Below are 22,577 nucleotides of genomic sequence, written 5' to 3' on the forward strand. Positions count from 1 at the left end.
AAGCGATACAACAGTAAGCACAAAGCAGCAACAAGAAAGGCAAGTAAAGGGTATGTTGGCAAGACGAGAGGATCTAATATCCAATGACGAAACGATACGATGAGCAATAATGAGATGGCGAGGAAAGTGGCAGTACGGAATGAGGGGAAGCTAGTGCCATCGATGATGTTGCTGTTCTTCGTTGACAGCCCTTCTCGTTCCTATACATTCATTAGACTAGACAACATAAAGAAGAATTCCACTTACTGAGCATACAACCTTTGTTATGATACATGCGGTGATAACATACCTAAATCGGAGATTCATACAATCCGCTGAGGAAGTTGGCAACAGTAGGAGGATGGCGACTTAGCGGGAAGATGATGGTTATGAAGAGAAGTAGGAAAATAGGGTTGCCCCAACGAATTATAACTTTGGGGTTAATGATGTCACAAACTTTGCGCAAACAAAAGAATACTAGCTTTTGAAGTGCGATCGACAACGATGTAATGTAATGTTTTTACGATGCGATGCGTAGATGATCGTGTCGTTGAAGATTACACAATATTATAGCATAAATTATATGTCTAAACAATATTTCACTTGATCTCAACCGTTTTGGCCATGTCCAGTTTTTCCTGGGGCTCATGGACGATACCGCATGTAAGTCTGAGATGTCTCACCATTAATGTGCGCTAGAACAAAATCACGGCCAAGCCAGCTGTCGCAGTAAGCTGCGCCCAAAGATATATGCTCCTCATTAATAGTACATGAGGTCCACAGCCCCCCGGAAGCTCCTGCCAAGGTACACCCGCCCGACCAGCTAAAATCGGCCTCAAAAATGCGAAACTTTTGGCCTCAAAAATGCAATTCCGGGCAGAGGTCAAAAAATCACGTGGTGTGACATGGTGTGACCTCCTGCTAATGCGTGACAGATGGTGACACGCTGCTCACCGGTGACAACAGCGGCGACCATAGAGGCACATAGTATCTCAATCAAATGTAATAAGTTTACTAGAATAGATCAACCACTATTTATTGGTCTCTCATGCCCCCCTCGCTGGAATCTTGATGGTAGGCGGCAATTTTAGAATAACACGTTTGACGGATGGTCGAGAGAGAGTTGCCTAGCGAGCACCTGCTTTAGCGGTTAAGGTGAGATGATTGTGGAGCTGCTGTGCGAATAGATTTCCATTGAGGTGGTAAATGAGTTGCTGTATAGGTGCATGAGTGTGGAGCTCGAATGTCTTGAGAGTACGTGAGAACAGAGGAAGGTTGGTACCATCCGAGGAATTTTCATTGTCGTCGTCAGATGCATCAAGTTGCTATCAGAAACAATCATGCATTCAGGATGCGTAGTGCCGAATATATGATTACTTACAATGTCAGAGTCAAGTGCACGATAAACACGAAGTGAAATATATGATAGTTCAGCAGAATTTGATGAGGAGGGCACAGATCCATGCTGATTTTTCCCCTTCTTGTAAAGGTCGAGCACCTTGCCAATGTACATACGCTTCTCGTTGCGAATAATAACAAATGAGCCGCGACACAGTGGATGCAATGTATGCACATTTTTGCTGGCAATGTAAGGAAGTCCTGTTAAATAGTTGATTGATGTTGAATAATTAGATAAACAAGAGAGAACGCACCTTTTATAACACCCTTCGGCAATGCCCCAATAACTGCTTTCCATCGTTCCTCCCTAGCTTTTGTTGGGTTCTTGAAATTGACGTCGAGCTTTTGCACCACCGCCAGTCAATGGGAGTATTCTCTCGTTATCGATAGCTTCGACTTTGATGCTGATTCCTCCTCGATAACACGATGCAGTACAAATTTTGGGTCAATGGTGATGACACGCTCCGAGTGAACCTTTGTCTCCGACTGATGGGACTTGCGAGCATTCAAAATATGAGGTATAGATAACTTCCCGTCATCATCAAAAAGTGCACTCTTGGCCATGGCTAATACAGGCTCGACATTAGAGGCAGCCCCTGCTGTCTTCAAATCTTCCAAGGCCACATGTTCTGCTAGTGATGTCCGAGTCGGCCCAGAACTGGGTATGTCAGCTATGACACGATCATAGTCCTCACATAGTGCTGCATAGCGCATTGTGGACTGTGTCACTGCCCGAGAAATGGCTTCCCCAGTGATAGAATCCAACAGAGGCGATGCGTCATCGTCATCCGAATTGTTGTTGCCACCACTATCAGTATCCACGGAGGAATCAGAGTCGATGTCGTCATTACTGTCTGGGATGGCTGATGTCCTGTCTGCAGTCTTTGGGCGTGTACGCTGTGGTGAGGCACCCAGGGGTATTAGTGCAAGGGGTGATTGAATTGTTGGGCGAATTGTTGGGATGTGCAGCAGCTCTTTGCAAAACGCAGTCGCTTCATGGAAACCTAACTCAACGATTGCATCAAGATGTGCACTTGTTACTGTGACAAGCAGGTTGTGCTTTTCACGTTGAGACAATGGTGAACTGCTATATTCGATAATGTAGCCGACCCGCGATAGTTTCTCCCGCTTCTCGTTGAATTGACCTGACATGAGAAGGTGTTGTCGAAGCATTATGTGCTGAACAATCTTCAACAATTCTGCGTATGCATAGTTTGGCAGTAGTTGCCGTGAGATGCCAAAAAAGTGCTCCACAAAGTGCGTTCCAAACATCCAAATGCAGAACAGTTGGTCAGGATAGAAACGTGCATAGGCAAGAACAAGCAGGATAAGAGTGTCGCAGAGGCGGTTGAAGATATTGAAGCTTTCTGGTGAAATGAAGGATCGACGAATGGAATAGAGATCAGGGAACAATGATGTGAGCGTCATGATATGGGACCGCCAGAGATGCAGGAAAAATCGTGCTCATACAGTCGCAAGAACACGATCTTCATTGCTCATGGTGCGACTAAGCCATGCATCAAAGAGAGACCCTAGAATACACATGAATGATCTCCTAGAACGATTGATATTGTTACAGTGACACACCAAAAATAAAGAGATAAACAAAAAGGCCATCAAAGCCTTCACGGATCTTACGTCCCTCGTCAACAGGCACTGTGGTCGCCAAGAGAGCCACGTAATTGAATAATAGGAATGCAGCACCATCGTCTTGCTTATCTACATTTTGCACATCACCAAGGACAAGTCCAGACTCCCCTGTAGCGTGAAGATCCAGAAAGGAACTATTCACAACAATGCCAATGCCTAGGCTAGCCGTATGTGTGCCATGTTGAGGCTGATTTCGGCATGTTTTATGACCATGGGGTGGATCCGAAATAGAGACCATAGGCCCCGTACCAGCAAAAATGGGTACACGAAGATGGAATCCATAGATCTTGTAATCGTAGGTAAGGCGTTCTTGCTCTGACTGCTCTTGATCCATTAGTGTCTGTGCAAGTAGCTCTGAGGCTGCACCATCAGCCGCAAGTGCCACTATGGGAAGCCCAAGCCACCCTGCCATACAAATGATCTTCATGTGTTCAGCGTGAATCCCGACACCATTGTCTTTGCCATTAGTCGGTAACAAGGCAATAACTTGAGGTTGACAGCCGGGTAATGGAACCTGTGAATTCGCAGTGAGATTGGATGATGAGAAGAAAACTTATAGTACCTGTGCGAGGATTTCTCTGACTTGTGTAGCCATTGCATTCTTCTTCTTGATGGTGTCAATAACTCGTGCAATATCCTCCACTTCATCAACTTTGCACTCCTCATACGGTAGCACAGAGCCAAGAATATGACTGCCAAAGTCATTGGAATAGGTCAGGTGGCTTCGAAGCTTCGTACAATCACCAGCTATGATGATAGGCCCTTTATAGTTGAGAGAATCGACAAAGCGCTTCACATGTGCTATATTCTCAATAACAAGATTTGGATTTTGAAGAGCATCCTCTGATCTTGCCGTAAGAGTCCTTCAATGTGAATTAACACCTTGACTCGGTGACAACAATGAAGACTCACCTCAAGTGACGTGGAGAAGGTCCAGCCAGCTGAGAAGTAATAATGCCATACTGACGAGCCGAGTCTCCTCCGTATGAGCGCACAAGTGTCATGAAATTAAGGAAATTCTTTGGGTAGCGAATACCATACTTCAGTTTTTTGTTGTTCGAGGTGTCATGCTTGAGCTGGTCAGCAAGCACCATACACAGCTCTTGAAACGTCTGGCGGCCTTGGAGTTGACCATCCCGTGCAGCTTTAAACAGCTCCAGGAAGCATTCTGCATCATTTCCGCGTTGAAGTAGGTGATGGGCATTCCAAACAATTGGATCATTGAGCTTATCTTGTAAATCAAGGGCATCGGCATTTTTCAGAGTATGTGGTGTGAAAGTGTCTCGTGCCGCGTGAATCGCATGCTGCTGCTCCTGTGGGAGTTTTGACTCTTGCACCTTCTACTAAATCCATCAGCCGCTTTATTTACGTCCACTGCGAAGAATGAGACAAACCTTGCGCACAGCCCTTTTGAAAGACTCATCATGAGCAACCCCATGGCAAGCATCACAAATTAAATCATTATTCTTCGTCACTCCTTCACAATGCATTGACGACACATATCCTTCCTTTGCATTCACCTCCCATCGTGCCCATGCCCGCAAAGCCTCATACAAGGCCCGTTTTTCTTTCTCCGTCCACAGACTCTCTTCCGAATGCACATTTCCAGATCCATCTTTTGGTACAGGAACCCTGGGACGAGCTGAAATGTTTTCACCCTTCAATGGCGCGAATTTTTTATATTGGAAGAGTTGACGGCTGCAACGGGTCCGAAATAGTGGTGAGATTCCACCAAGAGAACGTGTTTGTGTCCTGAGAATATACTCTGTTGGTACATGCAGGTGTTTGCAAACCAATTGAGGCTCGTCAAGTTTCTTGATGGCTTCTCCAACAACGGTATGTGATGGTGCAGTGCTTGATGCTTTTGCAACTGACACCACAAGTTTTTCATGTGGTGCGCTGAGAACCACAGGTTTGAAGAAACGGGTGATAGAAGGAGTCTGTAAGGCATAAGTTTGACTCGTGAATTCAAGAAGGACACACTTACAACTCCAACTGTCTTCGTAGTGTAAGTCGTCTTCATTTTACCGTCGTCCTACAGGAACATTAGCCTTATAAAATACAGTTGCTAATGATGAAGCATCATGCACACCCTGCATCTGAACAGCGACTCGCACATTTGCTTTACCATTGATCTGCGAACATTTTCCCTTATGTTGCAGCCAATTCGCCGGACAGAATTCACGGTCCTTGTTTAGCTGAATCCAATGGAAACATCCTCCACATTTGACACGTGAGGACTCAACATTCTGTATCCCATGATCGTCCCATAAGCACTGCTCTCATTGGCTCAACAATATCTTTGCTCCTCGTGCTCCAGATGTGGCCTTGGAACGTTTCTTCAATCGTTTCTCATCGTCAGTGTTGCTCCCATCACTGGCATCATCAGTCTCCTTGCTGCCATTAACACTTCGCTTGCCAAGTATTTTTGAGTCTGGGAAACTAGCATGGGACACCTTTTGCACTTCAGCTGGTATCAATTCATTCGAGGTGGTGGGGAACAGTGCTGTTGACGCCTTTGTCTGATTGACTATCTCAACAGGTTCATCATCTTCGCTGTCACAGGTTGCCTTCTTCGATACACGAATCACGCTTTGATTCAATGAGTACCCCTTTGATTCAAGTGTATTTGATGGACCCACGGTAGCGTCATCAATGTCTCGAGAGCTTTATTTTTCATGGCGTCTTTCTTGTCGTCTGTCACAGAGTCATAGCTTCCATTGTCGACAAAGACATCTATTGCCATCATAACAAATAGCCCGCACGACCATCCATCTATTTGTCCGTGATATTCAAGAGGTGAGTATACCTTGCGCTTCCAATATACAGGTGACCATTCTAAGACAGGTTTTCCAAGGCATGCCATCACTGCATTTACAGCTTTGACGAGCATCTTAACAATAGTATAGTAAGTGTTAGTGTAATTTATGTGATGACAGTATTCACGAACGTTTTCGGCCCATTCGTTCATCGAGTTCAGCTCCGGAATACTATCAAACACAGCAATCTCATTCCGGGTGAAGTCAATGATGCCAAGGACCCAGTGTTGGGGCTTGCCACCACATAATGGGAATGCCCAACGTGGACGTGCAAGGAGCTCGTCTAAAGACGTGTCTGTATAAGCCTTGTGGTACATATCATTTGACTCAGTATCTCATCTTTCCGTAACTGCTTCGAGGACTTACAGATGCATGTATGTGACCATGAATTGTGCCATAGGCAATCCCTGATTTTACTTGGCCAGATGCGATTGGCGCGATCCACGAATTAAATATACAGAAATCTCTGTCTTCATGCATGTCTTCCGTACATGCGCCGTATGCATTGATACTTGTACCAGTGATCTTTCTCTGGCTTTCAGAAGGAAGAAGAGCCTGAATGTCGGCATGTGTAATTTCGGTACCTCGTATCTTCCGGATCTGATGCTTAAGGTCTTTGGGAAGCATGATGACGAGAAGCTGTTTTGTGAGGCATTTGAGGGGGCGTGTATTTGAGTCGGGACAGGTCAGAATAGGGTTCACCGCTGGACAAGTGTCCTATAAACCTGCCCTGAAGGACGTGAAAAATGCAATAGCCGGATAGGCCTTTCGTCCACAGCATCTCAAAAATGCTATTTCCGGGCAGAGATTTTGCGATATTTGGCCCTCAAAAATGCTATTTTGCGGGGGTACATTAGCTGGAGCTTCCGGGGGCCTAGGTCCACCCGGTCAAAAGATTAGTCGCGTGAGAAATGGCACGGATCAGAAAAGGCTAACAAAGTTGAGTCGGAACTTGAAGTTGGAATCTAGATTGCCTCAGTTCGAACTCCGAACTTGGTGAGGAAGTTTTGGGACGATGATTTCTGTGAGACATTAAACATAGGTGTGTGATATCGAGGCGAGTGTTTGGCTCAAGCTCACGCAGGCTCCTAGATTTTATATTCTTTGACGTTACAGTACTGAATGAGTACAGTTCTGCAAATAGAGTCTCAACCAAATGAACTAGCATGATGTGAATACTACCTACAATTTGGACAAGAAGATACCGCGAGTGGAAACTGAAATGGCCCACAAGTTGAGTTGGCCGAAATGACTTAGGGCGCTCGCGGAACTGATGGCATGAGCATCTGTGGCTCACCAATCCTTGATGTGCTGCCGTCGGAAGGTGGACTTGTCATGCGCGAGATTCACCATGTGAGCCTGACTATAAAATTAGTAGAACAGCGCATCCTCGGGTCCGAGTCAGCGAGTCCCTCGTACGAGTCATGCACCAGTTTCACCATGTATGGTAAGCACTCCCTAGCTATTGGTCCATGAATAAACTGGTGGAACAGTGCATCCTCATGGATGCCGTTCCTGTTACTCACGTCCAAAAACAGGCTACCTGTCCTGTTATGTTGGTTTTGATCCAAGCTGTGCGCACAATGAGTCAATTGTTTAGTTATTCCTGTTTCTTCACTTGATGGGGTGCGTTCCATACAGTTCAGCATTCTGAGAATGAGATTAACTATGTACTTGCAGTGTTCTCATCGTTATCAACATATATAACAGGCTTCATGATCACTACCTTTTGGTACCGTTCAATCATGTTCCGAGCTGCATCCCTGTTGATGATCTTCCTCCTAGCCTTGTCCATCGCGGCATCGCCTGTCGAAATCCGCGACTCCCCCATCACCCTCTCCGTCGCCAGGAGGCTAAACACCTCTGGCGGTACCATCAACCTCCTACAGCACGACCAATCTCGCGCGACCGCCCTCAAAACTGTTAGCAGAGACACTCTCAGCCGTCGTAGTGGTAGCACTGTTGCGACAAATGATGCTGTATACTACACTGCAGCTGTTGGCATTGGCAGCCCTGCCACAACCTGTGCGTTCAGCAATGAGAAAACATGCAGCCACTAATGTACTATTTCAGACAACTTGATTGTCGACACCGGTAGCTCGTTCACATGGGTTAGTGCCACCTCGTACGTGAAGACCAGCACCAGCGTCAACACTGGACAGCCTGTATCGGTCCCTGGCTATGGTTCTGGTACGACATACAATGATATCATAAGTTGAAAATACCTACAATTATCTCTAGGAACTGAGTACACCGACACCGTCACTCTCGGAAATCTCACCATTATCCGGCAGCCGATTGGTGTTATTTCTACTTCGACGGACTCTGTCATCGGTGTCCTTGGCATTGGGCCCCTAGACTTGACAGAGGGTATCCTGGGAGAATCATCTACCATGACAATCCCAACCGTCACTGACAGCCTGTACAACCAAGACATGATTTCTCAGATAGTTGTTAGTGTCTCTTTCGAGCCCACCACTTCGGAATCAGACATCAACGGAGAGCTCACCTTCGGTGGAACTGATGCTACCAAGTACACCGGTGCCATTGCATACACGTAAGTTGCTGCAGCTTAGGGATCAATCTGGACTGACAGTAGTTTCTTATTTCAGTCCTCTCACCACCACCGAACCTGCATCCTACTACTGGGGTATCACCGAGAGCATCACTTACGGCACCACGACCATCTTGACTGAGACAGCCGGTATCGTCGACACTGGCACCACCCTCATCCTCATTGCCTCCAGTGTGTATCTCAAGTGTAGCGAATAATCATGGTCTAATCAGTGTTTGATAGATGCATATGATGAGTACCAGTCTGCAACCGGTGCCACCCTGGACGAGACTACTGGTCTTCTCCGCATTAGCTCTACCCAGTACAGTGCTCTCGTGAACCTGAACTTCAATATTGGCAGCGTATGCTTCTGTCTTAAATCTTAATGTCCCTTGTTCACCATTTTGCACAGAATACTTTCGCTCTCACTCCTAACGGCCAGATCTGGCCTCGTGCCCTTAATACCTATATTGGTGGTAGCAGCGACTACATCTACCTCATTGTCAACAACCTTGGCACTCCCAGTGGTGAAGGTCTCGACTTCATCAACGGCTACACTTTCCTTGAGCGCTTCTACTCCGTGTTTGATACCACCAACTCCCAAGTCGGTTTTGCCACAACCGCATACACGAATGCCACCACCAACTGATGCAACTTTTTTGGGGGTATTGGGTATTTGTGCGTCATAATATAACATTATTCACAACTAGGCTATGGACCTCTGGAAGCACCGCTAGAAATAACTGTGACCGGAGTTGTAGTTGAATGTTCGAATGTTAGCTATTCTGTTCCACGAAGACACCCCGGCTCCACTGGCCCTAAATCATGAGACCAGTCACCTGGCGTAAACTTATCCAGGTCTCTAAACTAGATTCAAAAACCCTGATATATGTGCTCATTCCTCATGACGGTCAACATCGAGAAACCCTCCCAATCCAACTTGGAATAATTAATGCTAGTTTTCCCATTAGACTTACGGCCACGGCCTAAAAGCAGCTGTGGTGGATTATCAGCAATTGAAGCAAACGTTTGACCGAGAAAAGGAGCGGCTAAGTGTGTGCTGAATAGCGTGTTCATTGAAGTGACAGCTCATCCTGAGCGAACACTGGAAAGCATCTGATAACATACTCAAGTTGCGACTAGCATGGCCTAAGGCTCAAAGCTACAAAGCGCTCAGTGGTGTAGCTCGTATAGAATCATTCGGTGTTTGGAATATTGTATCTTGGGCCTGATTTGCGTGCATTTGCATTCAAGGTGAAAGAAAGTCTTAACAAGTTCAGGCTCGCCATCGTCCTGTAACGTGGTTTGAGCTGGAAGAAGGGGTACATGGACCTTGGACCTTGGACAATTTCATTTCTGAAGTGGAGTTACAAATACAGCTAGCAGGAGAACTTCGTGGCACAAGCATACCAGTGTTTTAGATTCGACATGGCCCGGTAGTTGTTGTCAGACCTTGAGGACAGTGGACAACCTTGGGACCGATATTGCCCATATCAAGTCGCAACTTCGAGTCGAACGTATATCGTGGCCTGAGTGTAACTAACTAATCATCGTATTGTCTCAAGTACATCATGATGCCGCTGACCTCGCAAGTGATAATGGAGGAAAATAACAATCAACACTGCCGAGAGTACAATACATACTGCCATGGTAACAGGTCGCGATTTTGTTACGAATTGTAGTGCTTATCTCAGAGATTAGTTGACAAGCGCAAAAGGTTCTTCCTATGGGAAGATGTGAAATAGTAGTTTGATGATCTTTAATGATCCGATGCATAGACCGACGGAAAACGAGAATCATGAAACAGGGTGTGCGCTGTCGTCCTTCATGGCCACAAGTCAGGATATTGTTACAAAATCTCACGTTATTTTACGTGCCAGAGGTACCTCCCGCGAGAATGTCGTGGATGAAGTTGTAGTAGTGTAAAGCGTAAGTAAGGCAAAATGACAATGGCCAAAATATTTGGCGTAAGTATATAGGCTTGCCACCCTGGTCAGCTGCAACGGAGGAACATCATATAACGTTGTTGTGCACTGTTCATATTACTCTAGATCTCCGGGCTATGTAGCTACAAATCAATTAATCAGATATATTTAGCAGTGGCAGAGTTCTTCTACAATTCGCACGGCTACAGTATCAAGGACTCATCGCTTTACTGATGATGGCCCTTGCAGTCCGTGCGCGATGGCAAATCATCCTTCACTACTACGGATTACTAAGATAACCTGTACACTGGTGGCCTTTCATTAAAGGTGCAAAAGCTATCTGAAGCTAATTCATCGTCTCAGTCGCTTTATCATTCTCAAAATCCTCCAGGCAGACAATGTCCGAGTCTCTCCCCGAGAACACGACCGTGCTTATTGTTGGTGCAGGCCCCGCAGGTCTCACAGCTGCTCTTGCTCTCATTCACAACAATCTCCATGACTTCGTCATCGTGGATGCCATAAGCGAAGGATCCAATTCATCGAGGTCCGTCGCCATACACTGTGCAACCATCGAGGTAAGCTACCCGTGCATTCATAAGAAGGCCCACTGATGTTCTTGTGATCTTAGGCTTTAGCAAGCATCGGTGTCGCAGATGGGTTACTGTCTCAAGGCATCAAGGGAAAGAGCATCAGAATCATATCCCGTAGTTCGCAGATCTTTGAGGTCAAATTTGACCCTCTAAAGAAACATTCCACCCACCCTTACGCACTTTTCATCCCTCAATGTGTGACCGAGCTTGTACTTATGCAGAAGTTGCAGAGCCTTGGTGTGCAGGTGCAGCGTCCACACAGGGTGGTAGGAATGAAACAGAATGAAAAGGACTCTCGCGTCACTGATGTGTCCTTTGAGGACGGTCAAGTTATCAGCGCTAGATACGTTATCGGCGCAGATGGCGCCCGCTCAACTGTGAGACCTCAATGCCCCCAACTTAGCTTAGTGGAATGTCTGACAACCATTTCTAGATCCGTACCATCACTGGTATAGGGTTCTCTGACCCAGAAGGCCCACACGTAGTCAATGAAGAGTTAGCTCAAATGGTCTCTGCGGATATCACGTTCGAGCCCGAACCTGTCGGTCCAGTCACCCTCGAGGGCCACCTTAACGCCGAAGTCTTTTCGGGCAATTTATTCATTTTTTTACCATTTGGCAATCACTTCAATGCCCAGCTGTTGCGAGATGGAAAGCCCTCTACGAAATCCGTCTTTCGTATACTTTGTTCCATACCCATAAAGAATGGAGAGCCTCCCCGTGCTCCACCGAAAGAGTATATCCAGAACGTGGTCGACACATACGGGCCAGCGTGTATATCATCGGATCCGTCTCTTAACCCGAACCCTGTCAAAGTCGACCAGCTGGTCTGGTCGTCAGGTTTCAGAACCCATTCCGCCATTGCAGACCGTACCTTCACACGTCTCGGAGCCGCCATTTTTCTAGTCGGCGACGCAGCCCATATACATTCACCTATAGGCGGGCAGGGCATGAACCTGGCCATCAGGGACGCAATCTTCCTCGTAGAGGCTGTCACAAAGCACATTCAAGCGTCTGCAGAGAATCCCGATGTGGATGATACCATTTTGCAGGAATTCGCAGAGGCACGTCATGCACGAGCGCTAGAAGTCATCGGCTTCACCAAGACACTTTTGAAACTCGGAAACCTTCCGTACGATTCATATGCTTGGTGGATGCCGGTCGGTTTGGCATCCATCCGCGATTTGATACTAAGGATATTTGGCGGATGGAATTTCGTACAGTCGAAAGCTGCATGGGGACTGAGTGGCCTTGGGAGACGGTAATCGCTTGGATGGTTACCGCATTATATATACCCATGACATTCGTATTTCTGTTTGCAAAGATATTTTGTGTGTTTTGTTTTGTGCCAATACTACATCAAATGCAAGAAACATCAGAATGTTTATATCAGCGCTTCTGTGAGTCGGGCATATGTACCTGGACAGATACTGCAAAGCAGAAATATAGCATTCCACACGTAACTAACGACGTGATATAAATATGATACCCTTGACCATGGCAAACCTCGAGGGCTGAGGCGATGCGCTGTGTTGACCTCGAGCGCTAGTAGGCTAAGCATCGATTGACATTTCCAATTGAATGATCGAATATCTGTAGTGATTGTGAATCAAATTTAATCAAACCGTGGAGGCTATGGTGCAGTTCACTTATGCGCCGCTACTTTTGTGCAAAATTCCCGACTCCCACGGTAGTGGAGGAGGGTTTTGTCTGCAACAAATGTGCCGTTCTCTACCAAATCATGCATTTGGTTGCGTTGAGTCAAGTTCATTCTGATGATCGCCAGTACATTGGGGTTGGCCTGGTAGGGAATTCAGCGGCGTATCAAACAGATGTTCAGTGTCTGCATAGGTAGAAGCATGAGATGCTGAATGAGGAAAAAAAGACTGGCAGGCGCCCATGTCTATTGTGAACTGGAAAAGAATCTCGACGTTAAAAATGTTAATGGGAGATTGTTGATGTAGCGCTTGATGTTATGTAACTTATCAAGTTGTGACAGGGGCATTGTAAATCACAATTTCCCTTATAACCTGCTTATGCGACCGCGTTTAACAGATGAGTCCAAGACTCACGCGCACGCTCGCACATTTTGCACTAAGCCATTTGAAAGGAAGTCAACAACATCGTTGATGGGCCCAGTGGTGCTTAGTGGAGCCTCAAAGGGACTCAAGTGGAGCATATTGGAAATCGCTCCATCCTTATAATATGTAGATAGATGCAGCATGAGATGTATAATAGGCAGGCTGTCATAGTCCAGGGTGTCATTGTCCAGGCCATCCACATCATCAAACAAGGGCATGCGCGTTGCAGTGCATCTCAGGAACTTCTCTGTAAAGTAGTCAGATCTGCCATAGGTGATGAACAAAAAACTCACTTAGCCCAATGCAAAAGCCCCTGATCATTTTATTCCCACCAATTTGAGCCTTTGGATTGGCTTTTATATAATTGTCTATGCTCCTGATCTTCTCCTCCGTGAACGACTGGGGTGTTTGTGCCAATGCAGCTGTCATACCGTTGTAGTTAGTGAGGGTTGCGACAAATCGGTTCATTTTACACTGGCCTTTCTCCACACCGGCCTGCAGTGCCGAGTGAATGAATGATAGGAGGGTACAGCAACACTTACCATGTTGTACATGGGCCAGATTGACCTTTGAAACAGCCCGTAGGTGTACCTTGGCGTCTGATGTGTCCGCATTACGTCCCATAGGGTCCTCCAGTCAGCCTTGCAATTCGGGTTTTTGCATTGGAAGTCATCCAACATCGACGCCAAATGGTCAGCACTAGCAACAGCAGTTGAGCTCCTGCAGCTCTCCTTAGACCATTCCTTGGGGGGTGATGCTTTCTGAGATGCAGAGAGTGGTTAGGATGTTAGATGTCAGTCAAGAGAAAACATACATTAGTGCTGGCCGCCCGTAGTGCAATTAGGTTCTTATCAGCAGGCACAATCACATGTACCTGTTCATCAACGGTCAAGTTGACTGTATAGAAACTGTACCGCCCCTTCCTTATGGTGGTAGGCCTGTGGGAGAGCACCAACTCTAAGTCATGTTGGACCAAGTTGAGTGGAACACATGAGTTGATTGCAGCCAGGGCCATGTTGACCAGGTCTCTTAATGTACACACTCTCTGACCTGGGATTGAAGGGACCTCGATTGAAGGGACCGCGAGGCCAAGTGTTGAGTGAACAGACTGCTCCGTCTCTACTATCTGTAGATGGAGCCACACCTCCACAGAACATGTTGAGTCATCTTTAGAAGATGGCTGTAGGCCTTGTGAAATGACTTTTGTCTTGGATTTGGAATGAGCGCCTCTGGCTTTCAATCCGAGTTTAATCTCTTTGTGAGCTCGATGTTTGAGCAAAAAACAAGTCACTCTGGAGCGAGCAATGGAGGACAATTTGCTGCTTGAAACCATTGTGGTTGGCCAGGAATGCAGGCTGACAAAAGAAGTTGTCTCGGGGGTATGGCATGGCATGGGACAACTTACAGAATTTGTGCCTATTCAGTTAGCTCATAAAACAATAAATATATTTCGAAGAGGCTTGGATATGTGATCAAGCTGGCTTGGGATCAGTTGGATGTGTTGGAGGCTGAGTCTGATAAACTTCATTCCTGCCTTTCACTGGCAGCCAACGTGGCTGGATTTGAAATTTCTATGAACCAACTTCTGCCTAGTAGGTACATCCGACCAGCCCAATTCCTCATCAGGTCTATCAATATAATTATGCATGAATACATAATGGAATGATACTCAACCAGTCATCCTTTTCTCTTGGACTACACTTCCTTGGCAATAGTGATCAGATGGCTTCCCTCGACATCGATGAAGTTTGTGCTTGCTTCCCATCCTTGCAATCAGGGTACATCTAAGCCAATAATGCAGGAGGATCACAGACTACTCAAGGAGTGATCAATAATGTACAGCTGGGAGCTGAGTATTTTGTCAGCACACTGAGTAACAAGCACGTGGATGAGGGCTCTTTCACTGCTGCAGAGTTGTTCAATGCTGCTTCCATCGACGAGGTTGGGTTTGGACCGAGTTCAACAATAATTTTGGAGAACATCGCTAGAGCGCTCGAAACCGATATCAAACCTGGAGATGAATTTATCATTACCTATGAACATGAAGGTTTCTAATATTATCTTCCTATATTCCTTGGTAAAAAACAACTCAATGCTCGCCTTAGCAAACAATGGTCCTTGGAAGCGTCTGGCTGAGCAGCGCAACACCATGGTCAAGTACTGGCAATGCTCCGCTGAGTAGGAAGAGCTTGACAGGATTGGCTGGCGCAGGTGCCACAGGGGCTTCAGTCGAGGCTGTTAGGAATGGATGCACAGTCTTCTTCACGCATTAAAGTCATTGCTGAGGTGCTTTATCTATAATGTATATTTTACAATTGCATCCTGTCGCAGATGGCATCACCCCCCATCTCATGTTCCTCACTGCTCCTCTCCTTGCACCACAACTGAGTACTGAGTACTGAAGGCCGGATGTTGCACCTCCAGCCCTGATGATCCCATCTTTAAGTTGGACTTTGATATTGCAAATGGCAAGCACCCCATCACCAAAACGGCATAGCCCTCGAAGAGCTGGACACGGCGTTCATCGTGTCTGCTGATGTAGTATACACTGGCAGGAAGTACTTGATCGATTACTATGTTACCTTTAGCTGTTCTCAATCAGACCATGGATAGCAAACTGCTATCCCTTCTTTCAAACTCAGCAGTCCGCCAACTGTCCACAAGGTCTGAATGAATGTGAGACCGCATCGAAATACTGCAAGGGAAGGTTGCAGGACACCTGAAGCAATGAAACTGTCAGTAACAAGAAGATAGAATAACATGAAGAAAGTCAAGTACCGAATCACTCCTGGGATAAACTTGGGAGTAAAGTTGATCACTTTTCCCTGGTCATCTTTGGCAGAAGAAATATTCAATGTGGCCAACATAGTCGCAATGGCAGCCCACACAGAGGAATCAGCGTTATACCATCCTGATCAACGTCTATCTGTTGGTGAATCTTTTATAGGGTTAGAATAAGTTAACGAACCTGGACATATACGCCGGCCAAGGCTGAAAATGTATTGTGCGGGTTCATCACTTGTCAACGCGCCATTGCTGTCAATGAACCTCTCTGGTATAAAATTAGATGCGTTGGGGTATCGCTTTTCATCCTGTGTAATACCCCTACAATTAAGTCAGTACCACAAAAGCTGGGAAGAACATATCCGACCATGTGTTGTATGTGATGATTGCACCTAATGCACGATACTATGAATAATCATTGCGTTGAGTCCGGGACAAAAACAGCGGACCTTTCGGAATGAAGTACCCATCATATACATCATCACTCGAGGTAGCATGTGATACGCCTATGAGGTCGCTTTCAGCACAGGCCAGATCATTTGGTGGGGAAGAATACCAAGGGGCACGACAAGCTGCCATCGCCAAGTCTCTCGCACAACTGCATCGATGTAGGGTAGTGATGCTCTGTCTTCGAAGGTTGGCAGCTGTTCTTTTCCAACCACTGAGTCGATTTCTGCTTGTGCGCGTTTCTGAACTTCTGGATATAACACCATGGCCAGGAAAAAAACCATCAAAGTTGCTGCAGTCTGTAATGACGATAAGCAGTGGAGAACATGATAGAGTTGTTTACTCACCATCTCATATGAAGCTGCACAATATTAGTGCATGTCGAGAGCACAGCGTTGCCCGTCAAAAGGCTTGCTTACTTACCTATAATAGCAGTAGTAGCTGCTTTCTTTAAGGCATTCTCAAATACAGGTTTGAGTACCTCCTCTTGCGTTTCCATCCGTTGCAAATTTTCTGCAACCATCGAAGATTGAGCGAGCAACGAACCGTTGGCCTTGCCAAGAGCTGAGTAAATGTCTGAAACCAAGAGAAGAATAAATACCCACCATGTGCTGCTGTACATATCCAAATGGCATGTCGGCCATTTCATTGATCCGCTCCCTCAAACCTCAAGCACTACACTTGATCGAGGACCCCCAGCACCAATCAGGTACCTTTAGTACTACATTTCACAAAAGTGCTGTCATGTTAACGTTATCTCATCCAGGAGAGTTGAGCTCACAAAAGGGGAAGGTTTTAAGCATTAATGCTCTCTCTGGGGTCATCAAGGTCAAGCCTGGAACCAGTGCTTTATCACGGTTTGCACCATAGGATCATCACGAGCACCAATATTGTAGTCGTATACTGTTGACATCACAACAGATAACGAGAATCTGTGAATAGATGGATAATGGTTCAACTCGTGAAAATCATTTGCTGATGTTGCGAAGTGGTCGTGATAATTTTGAGGGTTATCGACTAGGTTGACGATAATCTCACGAGCACGCTTGATCTGCATTGGGCGAAATTTTGCTGCGGACTGGGGACGGAAAGTTTGGTGGAAAAGTCGTCTGCAGAGACGCCATTCATCGCCATAAGCTGTGAATCCAAAGTTAATCGATAAGCCATATCTGCGAGAACCTCAGACTAGTTGAATAAAGGAATACTGAATGAACCCACGGCATGAGTGTTGCTAGATATGGTCGATCGGAGTAAATACGAGAACGCTTGTCCAGTAAGGCTTCTGTGATGTGCTGAGAATTGATCACGACCATTTCCTCGTCTAGACTTCGCACAAAGACCAAGTCCCCTGAGATAATGATTCATACCATGTATGCCCTATGCTATCTGTTCACGTACCATACACAGCACTCCACTTAGTGTAAGTCAGCCAAGGCTCATAAGCGTCGATAGATAAGACGCTCCCCAACAGTGGGAGGGGCACTGGGCCAGGAGGAAGAGGAGCATTATTTTGTCGCTTTTTGATAAACCACTTGAGTGCCTTGACGGTGACACAGGAAAGAGAAATGCCAGTGAGGATAGCAAGGTGGCGATCAACTGCAAGAGCCATGATTCGAGCAGTGGGTTAGTAAACTGTATACGACGACCATCCTTATAACCACGGGGAAGTGGAGTAATCAACGGTGATTATGCAACTCAGTGATGCACCTCCTATCGCTATATATACGTATGGCTTCTTGTTCAAATCACATCAACTTCTGTATGGGCGGCTGTTACAGTAACATGGCACGAGTCCCCCGCCAGCAGAGAGCCCTCTGCCACCCGCACGGCTATAGACGACACCGGAGCCTCACCAGCTCTATAGACGATACCGGAGCCTCACTAGCTCTATGACGACAGACGACGATAGATGACGATAGACGATAAGCGGCAACTGCCGGCTTAGATAAGCGGTCTGGACCGCACGTGACATGACGTGACGACATAGGTCTAGAAGACCTATTAATGTTATCAAGATAGAAGGCAAGCCTCGTGCTGCCTTGAGGATGATAGAAGGCAAGCCTCGCGCTGCCTCATGTACAGATAGAAGGCAAGCCTCGTGCTGCCTCATGGACTGATAGAAGATAGAAGGATACCACGTGGATCCTATCTCTGATGGAAGCGTACCGCATGGACGCTATCTCTGACTCATGTAGATAAGCAGATTAGAACCCAGCTTCGAGCTGAGCTTAGACACGATAGAGTAGCCTTATATAAGGTCGAAGATTAAAGTAGACGTTCCTTACTTTACTCTTACTAGGTTTACCCTTGAACTCCTTGTCCCGCTAAAGCTACCTGCTCGACATCAACTCGTACCTTCAGTGACGCCTCTCACTGTCTGTAAACCGCTATCATCTCGGCGTAACCCCTCGTTAACCACCACGAGCTACGTTCGAGTACGCAACCTTTGCTTGTCTGTAAAGGCCGACGACTCTCAGCACTCGGTACCACTGTCGTGGTTGTCGCTGTTAGATTATCCTAGTCGCACACGACCGTTTGTCATAACAGCGGCGGATGTTCTTGGGAGATCCGATAATTACAGAAGGATATGATCATGGAAGGAGAACACATACATAACATCAAGCAAGCGGCATGCACCGCGGAGCCCATCTTCGTATTCCAGATTTTGCTACATCGTTACGGTATCCGCCCCTCACAAATGATGAATGGTTCATCACCCACGCAGACACCTCCAAGGTTGTATCTCCGCTCTTTATATGTTACATTCTGGAGAGGTGTCGTATTATGCGCTGTCCGCCAGGAAAGTGTATGACACTTTGTATCCGATCGACTCTTGCTCCTTACCAGCCGGGGAGGAGATGATCGGAGAAGGGATTACTGGTGAATCTAGACGCTACAGGCCTATCTTTTGAGATAGCCACAAGAATTGGTCAAAAATGCAGAAGACTCATTTTGTCACAAGCCTGGTGGTATTTAGGGTTCCGCACGGGTAACACCGCGGGTCGGAAACTCAACACCATACCCATACCCGCCAACACCACACCCGCCACGGGTATGGGTACACACCAACCCGTAAACACCGCGGGGGTGCACACCGACCCATAAGCACCGCGGGTACATTAGCAAGAACAGTGTATTAACGACTTGGACAATAAAATAAGTATTGCTATTTTTCCTCGTCATCCTTCTCAGCCTCAACTTTGCTTTGCTTCCGTTTCTGACTCCTTACAGAGGCTAGAAGGTCCTCCATCGCTAGAAGATCACTTCTGCCCCAGGCTCCAAGGCAGAGAAAGGCGCAAATTGTTGATGGTGCAAGTCAGTTGCGAGTAAAGTGAAGGAGCTGCTGAGCCTGTGAGAAGACACGTTCGACCACAGTTGATGTCGCTGAGCAAGCTAATAAGTACTGATTGGTTGAGAGAAGATTCAAGCGTGGCATACCTGGGACAGAGAGATAGTCTAGTGCCATCCAATGTAGTGTCGGATAAGTATGGCAGTTGTCTTGCCACCATGCAAGTGGGTCCTTGGTCTTCACAGTTGGTAATCGAAGGAACTCCTCCAGTTCGCTACTAGTAGTGCGAGACATGGTACCAAGTGAGTAGTCGCCGAAGTCATCATCATTCTGTATAGTTGTCAGTGTCAGTGTATGATTAAATGTTGCATACGGACCGCATCTGCTGCAGTGTCATCGGTAGTCTCAAAATATTTCTCATATTTATCAGTTGATACTCTAATGCGAAAACCAGCATGTCGTACGTGGAGTTCCAACGTGTTACAACATCACGTGGCATGAGCTTTTCCTTCAAGTGTGATGCCCCACATGCCTGTCGCCAGGCCGGGAGCAAGAGAGTTGTCGAGCGAATCACAGCAAAAGACAGACCACGAATCTGCAATATCAAAATTAGCTAGTATTAGATGGGGATCTGATCTGAGACACTGACCTTTGCAATAGTGTCTTTGACAGCGGCAGTGGCATCTAATATCTTCTTGTGATTGGCCTGCGAGAGCATTTCCAACTCATCAATGTTGTCATCAGCATCATCGAGCTCAGATGTGAAGTCAACTTCCTCTACTTCTGAATAATCATCCAGGATAAGCGGCGGCTCATCGTGATTCACCACATTATCATCGGCGTCAGATACTGATGCCTCTGACGATTCGGAGTTGAATGGCTTCAGCAAAGCTTTCGCAGAAAGCTGGAGAGTATGGTTAAAACATCGAACACGGTTGACAGACTCAGATGAGTTGTCGAGGCTTGCGAGCTTTGTTGTTTGAGTATCATTTGCAGTCGCATTGTCAGCATTGACTGCAAGAATCTATGATCGCCAAGTTAGTATGATTCCTACGGTATTTAAGATCAACTTACTCTCTTTGTTAGCCCAAAGTGTTCAAGCATTGCTTGAAAGGCTTTCGCCATTGCAGCACCAGTATGCGACTATAAGATATATCATGTGAAGATTGGCAGAACATTTGATATGGTCTGTGACATACCTCGGCAACTTCAATGATGTCGAGCAGAAATGAAAACATTTTACCCTCATACTCGAGGTGGACTGTCCATGCTACAAAGGCACGATGGTTGGGTGAAGTCCAGGCATCCGTAGCAAAGTGTAAGCATCCAGGGTGATCCTAACCGTTGTGTTAGCCAAGATTCTCATATCAGCAAAAAGCTTACACGGAGAAGCTTGCCGATGCATTCACTACACTTTTCGAACGCTACTTTGATGTTGCGGGACAATACATCAGATGATGGAAGTTCAATGTTCAGACGACCTGCACAAAGAAGCTCGCGGAGTTCACGGTCATTGACTATATTAACCGGGTGATTGCTTTCAGTGATCCATTTCACCAGTCGAGCACTGAAACTGATGTTAACATCAAGAATTTACACAGATAGATCATTTACCGAACTTCCAGGTTTGTGTGTGTCCGATGAGAGTAATGAACGGGCTGTTGGCCTTGGCGTGCAAACGCTGCATAGACGGAGCCACTATTAGTAGTGCTAGCATCCTTACCCTCCATGGCATTGTTGACAGCATCCTCACCATGTTACGGCACATTAATTCTCTTCGCTTCTCCTTTGTTACCGGACAATGGTCTTTGAACACAGCCATTGATGAGCGACCAATTACTTTCCAGACTCTTACTCATATCATCGCCAAGCTGACTTTCCATGCTAGTAACCATCACTATGTTTAGCTGATCATCTCTTATCAAAGCGGGCTGTCCGCACCATGGTTACTATCTCTTATCTCTTATCGTCTACCAAGCGGGCTGTCCACCTTCTATCTTGATACGCACTTACAAGCTCCGCTTGAACTCTCGCTATATAGATACATAGCGTACCACATGTAGTTCTTCACTTTAATCTACTGGGTTCTACCTGGAACTAGTCCGTTAGCAAGGTCCCCAACCTTGCTATCTAAAGAACCATCATTCTAAGGAAGTCGCCAATACTTGCCTTAGCCAGAAAACCTCTGACCTCTCATTCGAGAGAAGAACCACGTCTGTCTCGCCGAATCTCAGTCCACTCGGACTAAGACAGCTCGACATACCCCAGTCATAACACACCAAAGCATCCAATGGCATGGTGCTTCAGATTAGTCGTCGAAGACTTATCCTTTGTATCCTGATAGCGGCGCACACCACCTAAAGCTGTCTTACACTTCCGTGCACCACACGGAAAAAAATGACACAAGCAGCCATTGTGGTATTGGACCGTAACATCAGCTGAAAAGAAGTTATAGATAGGTGACCGCCAAGTCTTCTGGAGAGCCTCTGTATAGTCGTCTAATTAGATATTTACAAAATCAATGGAAAAACACACCGAGATCTGCAGCAGGATCAGGATCAGGATCGGATGTACTTGCCGTTGCATTGTCATTGCCACTGGCCAGTGAATTGGTACATGATCGTGTGAGATCAATGGTGTCTGTGGATTTCGATCGAGACTGGGACGCAAATGACTTCTTGACCTTCTTTAAGGGGTGGGCCAGAGCCTTGGCACCCTTGGTGACAGCCTTTTTAAGTGACTTGGCCTTCTCGGAGATGGACGACGAGATAGACTTAGATGATGAGTGTGACTTGGTAGACGAGGCATCAGATGCTTTCTTTGGGAGCTTCAATGTGAGTTTCATGGAGAGGCGGCGGCTCGTTGGCGAGTGGACTTAGTACTAAACAGTTCTCGAGTTTTTGCCTTGGCTTTATGGTAGTAACTCGAGCTTCTCTGTAGTAAAGTGTCAGCTCGATAAATGGTTTAATAGAATGAATCGCAGGGCGCAAAAGACAGGACAGAAATCAGTATAGCATTTAGTTGTGATCCTCAAGCTCTCAGAGATTCAGGGAAAGGTGGTA

General features: G+C 46.4%; 8 protein-coding genes across 8 annotated transcripts; 2 read left to right on the top strand and 6 right to left on the bottom strand.

The window, feature by feature from the left end:
* Positions 1-1,737: 1,737 nt before the first annotated feature.
* Positions 1,738-5,291, bottom strand: F5147DRAFT_582942 (uncharacterized protein; the record flags this gene model as incomplete). The annotated part of the gene is made up of 6 exons (XM_041431691.1): positions 1,738-2,744; positions 3,016-3,541; positions 3,590-3,890; positions 3,940-4,364; positions 4,431-4,685; positions 5,133-5,291. Coding segments are annotated over 6 exons (2,673 nt in total), but the record flags the coding sequence as incomplete, so codon positions are not given.
* An 18-nt stretch (positions 5,292-5,309) lies between these two features.
* F5147DRAFT_815686 (uncharacterized protein) lies at positions 5,310-6,613 on the bottom strand (the record flags this gene model as incomplete). Its single annotated transcript, XM_041443540.1, has 4 exons — positions 6,213-6,613; positions 5,978-6,151; positions 5,670-5,920; positions 5,310-5,619 (listed from the first exon to the last, which is right to left on the bottom strand). The coding sequence occupies exons 1-4, from the start codon at positions 6,471-6,473 to the stop codon at positions 5,310-5,312; spliced, it is 996 nt and encodes a 331-aa protein (XP_041288981.1). The 5' UTR covers positions 6,474-6,613.
* Positions 6,614-7,591: 978 nt separating this feature from the next.
* F5147DRAFT_777579 (aspartic peptidase domain-containing protein) lies at positions 7,592-9,049 on the top strand (the record flags this gene model as incomplete). Its single annotated transcript, XM_041442002.1, has 6 exons — positions 7,592-7,871; positions 7,920-8,036; positions 8,088-8,403; positions 8,459-8,592; positions 8,644-8,762; positions 8,813-9,049. The coding sequence occupies 6 exons, from the start codon at positions 7,592-7,594 to the stop codon at positions 9,047-9,049; spliced, it is 1,203 nt and encodes a 400-aa protein (XP_041288982.1).
* A 1,461-nt stretch (positions 9,050-10,510) lies between these two features.
* F5147DRAFT_640833 (uncharacterized protein) lies at positions 10,511-12,301 on the top strand. The gene is made up of 3 exons (XM_041433041.1): positions 10,511-10,900; positions 10,954-11,292; positions 11,349-12,301. Exons 1-3 carry the CDS (start codon positions 10,724-10,726, stop codon positions 12,177-12,179), a joined length of 1,347 nt encoding a protein of 448 aa, XP_041288983.1. The 5' UTR covers positions 10,511-10,723; the 3' UTR covers positions 12,180-12,301.
* Positions 12,302-12,559: 258 nt separating this feature from the next.
* F5147DRAFT_815688 (uncharacterized protein) lies at positions 12,560-14,010 on the bottom strand (the record flags this gene model as incomplete). The annotated part of the gene is made up of 5 exons (XM_041443541.1): positions 12,560-12,715; positions 13,001-13,242; positions 13,289-13,490; positions 13,538-13,756; positions 13,810-14,010. 5 exons carry the CDS (start codon positions 14,008-14,010, stop codon positions 12,560-12,562), a joined length of 1,020 nt encoding a protein of 339 aa, XP_041288984.1.
* A 1,583-nt stretch (positions 14,011-15,593) lies between these two features.
* F5147DRAFT_777582 (cytochrome P450) lies at positions 15,594-16,870 on the bottom strand (the record flags this gene model as incomplete). The annotated part of the gene is made up of 9 exons (XM_041442003.1): positions 15,594-15,714; positions 15,774-15,906; positions 15,964-16,100; positions 16,147-16,171; positions 16,229-16,285; positions 16,336-16,525; positions 16,574-16,587; positions 16,650-16,779; positions 16,832-16,870. 9 exons carry the CDS (start codon positions 16,868-16,870, stop codon positions 15,594-15,596), a joined length of 846 nt encoding a protein of 281 aa, XP_041288985.1.
* A 185-nt stretch (positions 16,871-17,055) lies between these two features.
* On the bottom strand, positions 17,056-17,835 carry F5147DRAFT_815689 (cytochrome P450; the record flags this gene model as incomplete). Its single annotated transcript, XM_041443542.1, has 3 exons — positions 17,056-17,395; positions 17,445-17,574; positions 17,625-17,835. 3 exons carry the CDS (start codon positions 17,833-17,835, stop codon positions 17,056-17,058), a joined length of 681 nt encoding a protein of 226 aa, XP_041288986.1.
* Positions 17,836-20,597: 2,762 nt separating this feature from the next.
* F5147DRAFT_582961 (uncharacterized protein) lies at positions 20,598-21,900 on the bottom strand (the record flags this gene model as incomplete). The annotated part of the gene is made up of 4 exons (XM_041431692.1): positions 20,598-20,852; positions 20,899-21,009; positions 21,135-21,263; positions 21,793-21,900. Coding segments are annotated over 4 exons (603 nt in total), but the record flags the coding sequence as incomplete, so codon positions are not given.
* Between the last annotated feature and the right edge of the window lie 677 nt (positions 21,901-22,577).

This window comes from Suillus discolor (assembly GCF_016758755.1).
Source record: "Suillus discolor strain FC423 chromosome Unknown F5147scaffold_60, whole genome shotgun sequence".
In the NCBI taxonomy this organism is placed as follows: domain Eukaryota; kingdom Fungi; phylum Basidiomycota; class Agaricomycetes; order Boletales; family Suillaceae; genus Suillus; species Suillus discolor.